The 13,441-nt window shown below is 35.3% G+C and overlaps 1 protein-coding gene across 1 annotated transcript in view; it reads left to right on the forward strand.

The window, feature by feature from the left end:
* PIGK (phosphatidylinositol glycan anchor biosynthesis class K) overlaps positions 1-13,441 on the forward strand; it is a 134,782-nt gene that overhangs the window by 58,051 nt on the left and 63,290 nt on the right. The window contains exon 9 of the mRNA XM_022581056.2: positions 2,762-2,934. Within this exon, the coding sequence (XP_022436764.1) occupies positions 2,762-2,934 (173 nt within the window). The remainder of the gene's footprint in view (positions 1-2,761; positions 2,935-13,441) is intronic.

Raw genomic sequence — 13,441 nt, forward strand, 5'->3', positions numbered from 1 at the left:
AATGGAACAGAATAGATAGCCTGGAAATAAAGGCATGCTTGCTTATATGGTCAGTTAATACACAACAAAGGAGGTAAGAATATAAAATAGGGGAAAACACTCTCATGCACCCCAGTGTTCATAGCAACATTATTAACAATAGCCAAGATAGGGAAGCAACCATAAGTCTCCATCAATAGATGAGTGTGTAAAGTTGTGCTATATATACAATGGAATATTACTCAGCCTTAGAAAAGAATGAAATTCTGCCATTTGCAGCAACATGGATGGACCTAGAGGGTATTATGCTCAGTGAAATAAGTCAGAAAAAGACAAATACTGTATGCTATCAACTATATGTGGAATATAAAGAAAAAACACAGAAGTAGACATACAGAGAACAAATAGATGGTTGTCAGAGGGGTAGGTGAGTGGGGACACGGGTGAAATAGATAAAGAGGATTAACAAGTACAAACTTCCAGTTAAAAGTAAATAAGTCATGGCAAAGTAATGTACAGCATAGGGAATATAGCCAATAATATTGTAATAACTTTGTATGGTGACAGATTGTAAGTAGACTTGTCATGGTGATCATTTTGTGATGTATAAAAAAATCATGGGCTTCCCTGGTGGCGCAGTGGTTGAGAGTCCGCTTGCCGATGCAGGGGACACAGATTGGTGCCCCGGTCCGGGAAGATCCCACATGCCGCGGAGCAGCTAGGCCCGTGAGCCATGGCCGCTGAGCCTGCCCGTCCGGAGCCTGTGCTCCGCAACGGGAGAGGCCACAACAGTGAGACGCCCGCGTACGGCAAAAAAAAAAAAAAAAAATCAAATCACTATGTGGTACGTCTGAAACTAATATAATTGTTTCAATTATAATTCAATTTTTTTTAAAGTGGAAGTTTTTTGTTTTTGTTTTTAGCAGCAAAGAATATAATACTTATTTAGTGTTTGCCAAGCTCATTCAACTGCTTTTCTTTTCCTGCTTGCTTCAGCTAGTACCTAATAAAGCTGACCAAGTTGCTCATACAGGAATACCTTTGATATACCTCGAACTTTAATTTTATCTTGTTTATTTTATCTTTTATTTTGTCTATTCAGCCTTCTGTCTGTTTTGTCCTTGTTTGACATTTAACTTTCTTGATCTTCCCCCACCCTTTTTTCCTTCTTTGCTTCTTAATTTATATCCTGAACTCTTCTTTGTATTTCCTGTTATTGCTTTCCTGAACCTGGAAGGCAGTATGATGTTAGACCAATTAATCTCTTTGAGCCTTAGTTTGAAGGAGAGATAATAATTTTTGTATACCTCAAAGTTATTGGTAAGCTTAAATGGGAATATCTGCAAAGTGCTTAACACAGTGCTTGGAACACTGTTTCATATATAGTTGCTGTGCCCTTCCCCATCTCTACGGTCGTGTTGGTGATTATACCTACGCAGATAGTCTTGTCCCTACAAGTGGGCAAGTGCTGTGGGCTCTGGGTCCTTACTAGTGGGCTTGTAATGGTTTCCTTCATATATGCTGGGCTTCTGCCAGATTGAGTCCTTTGCCTTAACATGTCTCTGCAGCTGCTCCTTTATTAGGAATGTTATTTCCAATCTAGTCTTCCTTTTCCTTCAGAAAATAGCTAAAGCCCCACTCCTTTTTTCTTATCCTCAAACACTAAGAAGTTTATCTTTTTCTGAATTAGAGCCTGTCCCTTTTTTTTCTACCTTGTTATGTTTATTCATCTCTGACTAGACTTAAAGCCTTGAGGAGAGGACCCAAGTCTCATCAATTTTTGTATCCCCTATGGAAGGTAACCATATGAAGTGTGTATAATAGACACTTTTTATGCTTTGCTGAGTGAATGAACATGTGTCTGGGGTTAGCAGACACTTGGTCCTGTCCAAAACGTCCATACGACATTTGGCCCATGCCAAAAGGTCCTTGAAATTTGGTCTTGTCCAAATGTTCATGAGCATATTTGGTTCATGCCAAATGGTTTTGGACAGGACCAAATATCAAGGACCTTTTGGCATGGACCAAATGTCCTGCAAAGGTCCTTGGTAATGCACTGATATGGAATATCAGGAATAAGATTAACATAAAAAATATTGCGAGATCTGTGTAGTGGTGAAGTTGTAGTTTTCAGACTATTCTCTGGAGCACTATAGTGTATGAGGTGCTTTGGGTTTGTAATTTTTATCATGGATAAACTAAGAAAGTTACTTGATTTATAGAATGGTTTTTGTAGATTCACAGCAGGAGGATGAGGGGGATAGCTAGTGAACAGGCTACACTTAACTTCCTGCAATCCAGAGCAGCTCTTGTTTCATCTTTTTTACATATTGAGCCTACTACGTAATATTTTATTTGAATTTAAAGTTTGAATGAAGGGTCATGATTACAAAATGTTTAGAAAATGCTCTGGTAGAGCATTCCACTGAGATGGATGTAGTTACAGAAAAAAAGCAATTCTCTTGTCATAGTGTTGCCTATGAGTTCTCATAAATAAGTGTTCAAAATAAACTTTGTAGCAAATGATTTAAAAAAGTGAATGTTTTTTCGTTGCCTTGCCAGCTTCCTGTTTTATTGATAACCTATTCTAATGTCTGTAAAGCTTCTTAAAGTGTCAAGCATTACGATAGCAATGAAACTTTAATCTTTAGAACCAGTAGTTTCTTTAGGTTGGGAGAGCTTTGAAAATATATTACAGTCTACTATATTGTATTAATGGATTTAATAAAAGTATGAATATGTAAGCATGTGTATTTATTATTGTTGTACATATTTTTTTCAGTTTCAGGTATGCCCCAAAAGTCTATGTGTGTCTACTCCTGGACATCGCACTGATCTTTTTCAGAGGGATCCTAAAAATGTACTGATAACTGATTTCTTTGGAAGTGTACGGAAAGTGGAAATTACAACAGAGACTATTAGTTTGCAGCCAGATTCAGGAATCATGGAAAGCAGGTATTCATCTTAAATTTTTATTTGAATAGAGTATTCTAGTCTCATGATTTGTAAACTTTTATGTAACATTATATTAAGAGATGAAAGTTAGTATTTATAAAGAAAATCACACATTTCTACCCATTCTTTACTTTATGTAGCCCCTATGCTTTTCAGATTAATGGGCAGAAACTCTAAATATCAGTGGGAAGCTAAGATCTTGATTAGGGTTATGTTGTAGCTCCAAAATACGTTTGTAGAAGTATGAGTTCAGGCTTGGTTTAAAAAGGACTAAAACAGGGACTTCACTGGTGGCACAGTGGTTGAGAGTCCGCCTGCCAATGCAGGGGACACGGGTTCGTGCCCCGGTCTGGGAAGATCCCATATGCCGCGAAGTGGCTGGGCCTGTGAGCCATGGCCGCTGGGCCTGCGTGTCCGGAGCCTGTGCTTCGCAACGGGAGAGGCCACAACAGTGAGAGCCCTTGTACCGCAAAAAAAAAAAAAAGGGACTAAAACTTACACAACAATAATTGACTGTCTCAGAGCCATACTTTTCTGTCAGTAGAGGTATATATGATGGTTCAGAAGACCTTCATGATGGGGCAGGTATGTGAATGTTTCAAACATTATTAATACTCTCTAACAATGTGTAGGTTGTCACCTATTGCAGTAGAAGGTGTTAAATGACGTGACACTGAATAGGGAAGTTGGCAGCTGGGCATTTAGAGTATAATAGGGCCCTAGGAATCTGGTAGATGCAAGGCAGATAAACATATAAAGGGGAAGTGAGTGTCAAAAGAATATAGGTGCCAAATGTATACTTCAAACTGTAACACAATGCTTGCATTTTCAGAATTTCTCTGGGCTCCAGCAATCTGATTAGTTCTCTGCCACGTGTTTTGGTTCATAGAGTCTGGGTGGTTTGTGAGCCTGGTTCAGTCCTATCTCTGGCTTTTGCCTAGTGTTGTATTCTATTAATCTTCAAAAGTTTATCTTTAGGATTTCTTTGGGGGCTCTTAGTTATTGATTAGGGAAGAGAATGAGAGAGAGAGGTATAAGCCAAGTACTCCCCTCTTGGGGAATGGACTGTGTGTGTGTGAGTAGTGAGTGTGCGCGTGCATGTGTGTGTGTGAGAGAGAGAGAGAGAGAGAGAGAGAGATTGCGAGAGACTGCTTGATTTGGGGTACGTGAATTTAGAAGTATTTATAATGTTCTGCTTGTTTTCTTTTCTGTAAACATTTTTAAAGGCACAATACTTTGTTGGGATTAAATAGTGTCTCAGTTAATAGCCACTTTCTTGAACTATATAGACGTATATTTTCCTAGCCATTAAACTTTGTTATTTGGGATTGTTTAATGCTGTCTATTGGAAACTCATACTCCAGGGAACTTTTCTGGATTGTCAAACGGCGGCATATAAAGTACTTTTAATTTTGAAAATTTAAAAGATTTATGATTGAGCTTGTGAATGTTTTAGAAATAAATTAAAAAACTAGCAGTAAATTATTCCTTATGAAGATTTGAAATTGATATTATTATTATTTCCTATTATGCATATTCAAAGTGTTGGATTTTTTCTTTTTCAATTTCCTGCATCTGTTGGCTTAAAAAATATTTTCTTGAGACAGCAGGTGATACCCTCAACAATATCACTTTTATTTATTATTTAAAATTTCAAATTACTTTTGTAAAATAGCTAAATTATACCTTAATACTTAGCAGCTGAAATTGAGCTACTATATGTTTTTTTACCAAATTCATTTTGTAATTTCCCTTGAAGTTAAGCCTGTAAGATACAAGATATACCTTCTCTTAATCGTCTGAATATTGCATTAATTTCCTTTAGAGATAAGGACTATCTTTATACTTCTGTGTTATTTTCTGTTCTATCCACTTAACACAATATTAAATACATAATAATTGTACAATAAAAATGATTTCAGTGGAATTCTACTAAGTTTTATTTTATGTTCTGGAAAGATGAAATTTTTGTCTCATAAAGTATCTCCATGTATTAGTTCAAAAGCAAAAATTGTTGGTGCTGATAATTATCTTCATTTATCTATAATCAAGGAGAAAATTATATTAAGCATCAAAGCCAGATACTAGGCACTGTGTTTTGTTTTTGTTTTTTAAGTTATTTTATATTGGAGTATAGTTGATTAACAATGTTGTGTTAGTTTCAGGTGTACAGCAATGAGCAGACATTGTTGAATTAGAGCACCCTCTAGTGTTTATAAATAAATTTTATTTAGAACATTGCTTACAGACGGTTTCATAATTACTGATATTTGTTATCCAGTTAATTTAGGAAGATTAAGTTCCCAACATGTTCCAGGAATGGATGATAGAAATATTATCTCATTATATATAGGTGCTATTTATGTGCAAATATGAATGGCAATTGGATGTTTGTTTAGAGAAAAGTATTATATATTCTTGAGAGATCAGCTATCACAAAAAACTATTTTATTAAGGAAATTATGGGCTTGAATGTATATGTATTTTTTGAGATCTTAGGTTAAAAACATCAATACAGTTACTGTTATTAAAATTGGCAGTTAAACTTTTAAGAATACTGCTTTCTACATATATTAAGAAAATAACAACTCATTTGTCCAGATTGTCCATATTTCATATTTTGTGTATTAAACTAAAGTCAGATATGATGGAGAGCATTAGTACATAAAATTGACTGAAGTAGCTGTATGAAATAATTGGTGTTTTGTATGTCTTCTGACATATACATGAGTAAGGTACAGTCATATAAATACTTATATTGAGTAAGGTCATATCCTTACAGTCATATCCTTAGTAACAACAGTTGTTTCAGCGTGTGTTTTACTTATTGTGTTTTTAATTTATTTACAAGAACAAATGAGGTAAAATAAGGACTGATTGCAATAAGCTTGGCTTATATAACTTAATTCTAAACAGCTTTATCTGAGTGTATATAGGTTGACTTTTGATAAATATGCAAACAGCCTGCCCTCAAAGAGTTGGACTTTCTGGAATATAGTAATAAGTCCATGTCAGCGTTACTCAGAGTACCAGAGTACCCTAACTATTGATATATAGGGAAAATAGCCTTTAGCTTGAGAATGTAAAAATACAGGCACCAAAATGTAGAAGTGTAAATTCTGTAGGCATTACCTAAGAAAAAAATGGAATCTGGGACAATATGAACTGTAAATGCTCAACATTTTTCTTGGTTGTTAGATGACATCTTACCTAGTCTGACTTTTGCTTTAGGCTCTAAATTGAGGCACTTGATTCTATCTATTTTTTTGTTGTAATTTTATTCTGTTATACTAGAATTTCTTTCTCTCTTTAGGCAGTCTTTAGCAACTGAAAATTTTGAATCTAGCAGGAAATTTGAGGATGGACTCTTTTCTTACAGATTTCTTATAGGTAGAGGGGTGAAAATGGGCTAACAAGGTCAGTCTGTATTTTGAACACCACAGTCGGACTCTTTCAGGAGCTCGGTAAGGAAGTCCCCACCTTATATAGGAGATCAAAGATCAGACAGTTGTTGTCACAGAGATTAGATTTTGAGCCTTTTCCATGTGCTTCATGCTTTATATAACATATTATCTAGGACGGTTGGATTGTAAATAGTAGACTCCAACATAAGCTAGCATTATTTCCTTAAAGATATTTATATGTAGGTATTCTGTGTTTTATGGAACCCAAGGGCAGGCCTCAGTAAGGGACTGGAATCAGGAACCAGAAATCAGTCAGAAATGTGGGCAGTACTCCCTCTGTCTCCCTGTTCTAGTCTTTTCTTTCTCTGCTGCTCCGAATGTAGGGGATAGAATGTGTACACACTACTCTTCTGGAGATTTATATCTGTTCTGTTCATGATAAAGCCCAGATACAGAATTAACTTGCTCATTCTCCATTTTAAGCTCCCCAGAGGGCTTCTTGATTAGCCCAGCTTGAGTACTGACCCAGCTGGGCAGTAGTGGGGTCATTTAACACAAAGTCATAGCTACTGGGGGACCCATCCCATGTGTATAAGAGGAACCCTCCAAAAGGAAATTGGGAGCTATGCAGATACCCTCAAGGAAAAATTACATTAATCCCATTTAATTCACATAATTGCTTTATGAGGCAGGTGTAATTTTCCCATTAAATAGATGAGTAAAGTGAGGCTGAGAAAGGTTTAAGAAACCTGCCTAAAGTCCACATCTAACAAATGGTGAAATCAAGATATGAATCCAGGAATGCTTCCTACCTCTAAAATATATATATATTATTTTATTGTTTTATATAATTTACGCTGAGTTGCTTTCTTTTAAAAGTATATAAAATATACATGATAGCACAATGAATTATCAGAAAGCAACTACTCAAATAACCATCAGAGAAAGAATTAGAACAATGTTGGTACCCTAGAAGGTTCCCCAACCCTTACACCCCTTCTCAATCTCTACCCTCTCACTCCCCCTCAAAGTTAACAGTGATCCTGTCTCTTATGGAGTTTACTTTCTTGCTCTTCATCTTAGTTACATCACCTAAACGTGTATCCCTAAACGTTATGTTTTGTTGCTCTTGCTAGTACTATGTTTTTTTGTTTTTTTTTTTTTGAGTTTAGTAAAAGTTTTAGTATATAGTTCTGAGTTTTGACAAATGCATACACTTGGATCATCACCATTGCTAATCCATCACTACAGAAATTTTCCTTATGCTCCCTTTTCTCCAATCTCTCCCTCATATCCCACTGATCTGTTTTCTGTCCCCACAATTTTGCATTTTCCAGAATGTCGTATAGATAGAATCATATATTCTGTACTCTTTTGAGTCTGGCTTCTTTTACTGCCATAAAGCATGTCAGATTCATATCTGTTGTCACATGTATCAGTAGTTGGTTCTCTTTTATTGCTGTATCTCACCAATTGGAGGACATTTGTTTTTGCCCCCTAGTTTTTGACAATTAAATAAAGCCACTATAAATGCATACAAATATAAGTTTTCATTTCACTTGAATAAATATAGCTAAGAGTAGTTTTGCTGCGTCATATGGAAGTGCATGTTTAACTTTATAAGAAACTTCCAAACTATTTGCTATAGTCACTCTACCATTTACATTTCCACAAATAGTTGTTCCACATCCTTAATTACACTTGGTATTGTCTTTTTAATTTTAGCTATTCTAATAGGCATGTAGTAATATCTCATTATGATTTTAATTTGCATACCCCTGATTGCTAAGGACATTGAACATCATTTCATGTACTTATTGGTTATTCATACATGTTTCATGAAGTGCCTATTCAAGTGTTTTGCTCATTTTTTAAAAATTGGGTTGTTTTCTTACTGAATTGTAAGATTTCTTTATATATTCTGGGTATAAGTCCTTTGTCAGATATATGTAATCCAAATATTTTTTCTTAGTCTTTGGCCTGCCTCCTATCATAGTCTTTTTATTTTTTTTTTACTATGTCATAATATTGACATTCAGTCCAGTAATCCTCCACTGTAACAGCTCCTTTACTTTGCAGTGAAAATTGATTTGTATATTTTTTGCCTGAGTCCTTGTGGGATTTTTTTTTTTTATTCAAACAGAAAGTCACAAAAATTATAATATCCTCATCGGTTCACTCAATCCCATGTAATTAATTTTTTTTTCATCTTGATCTTTTGTTAGCACTTTTATGAATTCATCACTTTTCCATTAGAGTTCTGAAAATGCTTATTCATTCAGTTCAGCAGTATAGTCAGTTACCAGAAACCTGTACTTGTCAGAGTCTTTTCCATGAATTCCTTGAAGATGAAACCCTTTTATAGGAACATTTTTGTGAAAGCATCAGAGTACACCAGGAACTGTTTGTAAATGAAAAAACACTTAAAAATGACCACGGTTAAAGATTTGATGAAAGTTCATAATAATGCAATTGACAAGTAAATTTAGTTATTTCTGAGATATACATTTTAAAGTAATAACTAGAATTATGACTTATAACGTTACACCAGAAAATATAACATTTTTAGAAATTTCAAGTAATGTCTGAAACATTTATATTAACATATTTCCATATAAAAACCCAAAGAAAGTTTAGTATTAGTTGTTTTTTTTGTTTGTTTTTTGTTCTTTTATACTGCAGGTTCTTATTAGTCATCAGTTTTATACACATCAGTGTATACATGTCAATCCCAATCGCCCAATTCAGCACACCACCATCCCCACCCCACCGCAGTTTTCCCCCCTTGGTGTCCATACGTTTGTTCTCTACATCTGTGTCTCAACTTCTGCCCTGAAAACCAGTTCATCTGTACCATTTTTCTAGGTTCCACATACATGCGTTAATATACAATATTTGTTTTTCTCTTTCTGACTTACTTCACTCTGTATGACAGTCTCTAGATCCATCCACATCTCAACAAATGACTCAATTTCGTTCCCTTTTATGGCTGAGTAATATTTCATTGTGTATATATACCACAACTTCTTTATCCATTCGTCTGTCGATGGGCATTTAGGCTTTTTCCATGACCTGACTATTGTAAATAGTGCTGCAATGAACATTGGGGTGCATGTGTCTTTTTGAATTATGGTTTTCTCTGGGTATATGCCCAGTAGTGGGATTGCTGGATCATATGGTAATTCTATTTTTAGTTTTTTAAGAAAACTCCATACTGTTCCCCATAGTGGCTGTATCAATTTACATTCCCACCAACAGTGCAAGAGGCTTCCCTTTTCTCCACACCCATGCCAGCATTTGTTGTTTGTAGATTTTCTGATAATGCCCATTCTAACTGGTGTGAGGTGATACCTCATTGTAGTTTTGATTTGCATTTCTCTAATAATTAGTGATGTTGAGCAGCTTTTCATGTACTTCTTGGCCATCTGTATGTCTTCTTGGAGAAATGTCTACTTAGGTCTTATGCCCATTTTTGGATTGGGTTGTTTGTTTCTTTAATATTGAGCTGCATGAGCTGTTTATATATTTTGGAGATTAATCCTTTGTCCGTTGATTCATTTGTGAATATTTTCTCCCATTCTGAGTGTTGTCTTTTCGTATTCTTTATGGTTTCCTTTGCTGTCCAAAAGCTTTGAAGTTTTGTTAGGTCCCATTTGTTTATTTTTGTTTTTATTTCCATTACTCTAGGAAGTGGATCAAAAAAGATCTTGCTGTGATTTATGTCAAACAGTGTTCTTCCTGTGTTTTCCTCTAAGAGTTTTATAGTGTCTGGTCTTACATTTAGGTCTCAAATCCATTTTGAGTTTATTTTTGTTTATGGTGTTAGGGAGTGTTCTACCTTCATTCTTTTACATGTAGCTGTCCACTTTTCCCAGCACCACTTATTGAAGAGACTGTCTTTTCTCCATTTATATCTTTGCCTCCTTTGTCATAGATTAGTTGACCATAGGTGCATGGGTTTATCTCTGGGCTTTCTATCTTGTTCCATTCATCTATGTTTTTGTTTTTGTGCCAGTGCCATATTGTCTTGATTACTGTAGCTTTGTAGTATAGTCTGAAATCAGGGAGTCTGATTCCTCCAGCTCTTTTTTTTTCCCTCAAGACTGCTTTGGCTATTCAGGGTCTTTTGTGTCTCCATACAAATTTTGAGATGATTTGTTCTAGTTCTGTAAAAAATGCCATTGGGAATTAGATAGGGATTGCTTTGAATCTGTAGATTGCTTTAGGTAGTATAGTCATTTTCACAATATTGATTCTTCCAATCCAAGAACATGGTATATCTCTCCATCTGTTGGTGTCATCTTTAATTTCTTTCATCAGTGTCTTATAGTTTTCTTCATACAGGTCTTTTGCTTCCCTAGGTAGGTTTATTCCTAGGTATTTTATCCTTTTTGTTGCAATGGTAAAATGGGAGTGTTTCCATAATTTCTCTTTCAGATTTTTCATCATTAGTGTATAGGAATGCCAGAGATTTCTGTGCATTAATTTTATATCCTGCAACTTTACCAACTTCATTGATTAGCTCTAGTAATTTTCTGGTGGCATCTTTAGGATTCTCTATGTATAGTATCATGTCATCTGCAAACAGTGACAGTTTTACTTGTTCTTTTCCAATTTGTATTCCTTTTATTTATTTTTCTTTTCTGATTGCTGTGGCTAGGACTTCCAAAACTACGTTGAATAATAGTGGTGAGAGTGGGCAACCTTGTCTTGCTCCTGATCTTAGAGGAAATGCTTTCAGTTTTTCACCATTGAGAATGATGTTTGCTGTGGGTTTGTCATATATGGCCTTTATTATGTTGAGGTAGGTTCCCTTTATGCCCACTTTCTGGAGAGTTTTTATCATAAATGGGTGTTGAATTTTGTCAAAAGTTTTTTCTGCATCTATTGAGATGATCATATGGTTTTTATTCTTCAATTTGTTAATGTGGTGTATCACATTGATTGACTTGCGGATATTGAAGAATCCTTGCATCCCTGGCATAAATCCCTCTTGATCATGGTGTATGATCCTTTTAATGTGTTGTTGGATTCTGTTTGCTAGTATTTTGTTGAGGACTTTTGCATCTATATTCATCAGTGATATTGGTCTGTAATTTTCTTTTTTTTTAGTATCTTTGTCTGGTTTTGGTATCAGGGTGATGGTGGCCTCATAGAATGAGTTTGGGGGTGTTACTTCCTCCGCAATTTTTGGAAGAGTTTGAGAAGGATGGGTGTTAGCTCTTCTCTAAATGTTTGATAGAATTCGCCTGTGAAGCCATCTGGTCCTGGGCTTTTGTTTGTGGGAAGATTTTTAATCACAGTCTCAATTTCAGTACTTGTGACTGGTCTGTTTATATTTTCTATTTCTTCCTGGTTCACTCTCGGGAGGTTGTACTTTTCTAAGAATTTGTCCATTTCTTCCAGGTTGTCCATTTTATTGGCATAGAGTTGCTTGTAGTAGTCTCTTAGCATGCTTTGTATTTCTGCGGTGTCTGTTGTAACTTCTCCTTTTTCATTTCTAATTTTATTGATTTGAGTCCTCTCCCTCTTTTTCTTGATGAGTCTGGCTAATGCTTTATCAATTTTGTTTATCTTCTCAAAGAACCAGCTTTTAGTTTTATTCTTTGCTATTGTTTTCTTTATTTCTATTTCATTTATTTCTGTTCTGATCTTTATGATTTCTTTCCTTCTGCTAACTTTGGGTTTTGTTTGTTCTTCTTTCTCTAGTTCCTTTAGGTGTAAGGTTAGATTGTTTTCATGGGATTTTTCTTGTTTCTTGAGGTAGGCTTGTATACCTATAAACTTCCCTCTTAGAACTGCTTTTGCTGCATACCATAGGTTTTGGATCGTCATGTTTTCATTGTCATTAGTCTCTAGGTATTTTTTGATTTTCCTCTTTGATTTCTTCAGTGATCTCTTGGTTATTTAGTAATGTATTGTTTAGCCTCCATGTGTTTGTGTTTTTTACATTTTTTTCCCTGTAATTCATTTCTAATCTCAGCGTTGTGGTCAGAAAAGATGCTTGATATGATTTCAATTTTCTTAAATTTACTGAAGCTTGATTTGTGACCCAAGATGTGATCTATCCTGGAGAATGTTCCGTGAGTACTTGAGAAGAAACTGTAATCTGCTGTTTTTGGGTGCAATGTCCTATAAATATCAATTAAATCTACGTGGTCTATTGTATCATTTAAAGCTTCTGTTTTCTTATTTATTTACATTTCATATGATCTGTCCATTGTTGTAAGTGAGGTGTTAAAGTCCCCCACTATTATTGTGTTAACTGTTGATTTCCTCTTTTATAGCTGTTAGCAGTTGCCTTATGTATTGAGGTGCTTCTATGTTGGGTGCATGTATATTTATAATTGTTATATCTTCTTCTTGGATTGATCCCTTGATCATTATGTAGTGTCCTTCCTTGTCTCTTGTAACATTCTTTATTTTAAAGTCTATTTTATCTGATATGAGTATAGCTTCTCCAGCTTTCTTTTGATTTCCCTTTGCATGGAATATCTTTTTCCATCCCCCCACTTTCAATCTGTATGTGTCCCTAGGTCTGAAGTGGGTCTCTTATAGACAGCATATATATGGGTCTTGTTTTTGTATCCATTCAGCAAGCCTGTGTCTTTTGGTTGGAGCATTTAATCCATTCACGTTTAAGGTAATTATCGATATGTATGTTCCATGACCATTTTCTTAATTGTTTTGGTTTGTTTTTGTAGCTTATTTTCTTCTCTTGTGTTTCCCACTTAGAGAAGTTCCTTTAGCATTTGTTGTAGAGCTGGTTTGGTAGTGCTGAATTCTCTTAGCCTTTGCTTGTCTGTAAAGCTTTTGATTTCTCCATCAAATCTGAATGAGATCCTTGCCGGGTAGAGTAATCTTGGTTATAGGTTCTTCCCTTTCCTTTCTTTAAGTATATCATGCCACTCCCTTCTGGCTTGTAGAGTTTCTGCTGAGAAATCAGCTATTAACCTTATGGGAGTTCGCTTGTATGTTATTTTTCGTTTTTCCCTTGCTGCTTTCAATAATTTTTCTTTGTCTTTAATTTTTGCCAATTTGATTACTATGTGTCTTGACGTGTTTCTCCTTGGGTTTATCGTGTATGGGACTCGCTGCGCTTC

The sequence above is a fragment of the Delphinapterus leucas genome, chromosome 1 (genome assembly GCF_059928025.1).
Source record: "Delphinapterus leucas isolate spDelLeu-1000000601 "Yukka" chromosome 1, BTC_Dleu_Yukka2, whole genome shotgun sequence".
Lineage (NCBI taxonomy): Eukaryota > Metazoa > Chordata > Mammalia > Artiodactyla > Monodontidae > Delphinapterus > Delphinapterus leucas.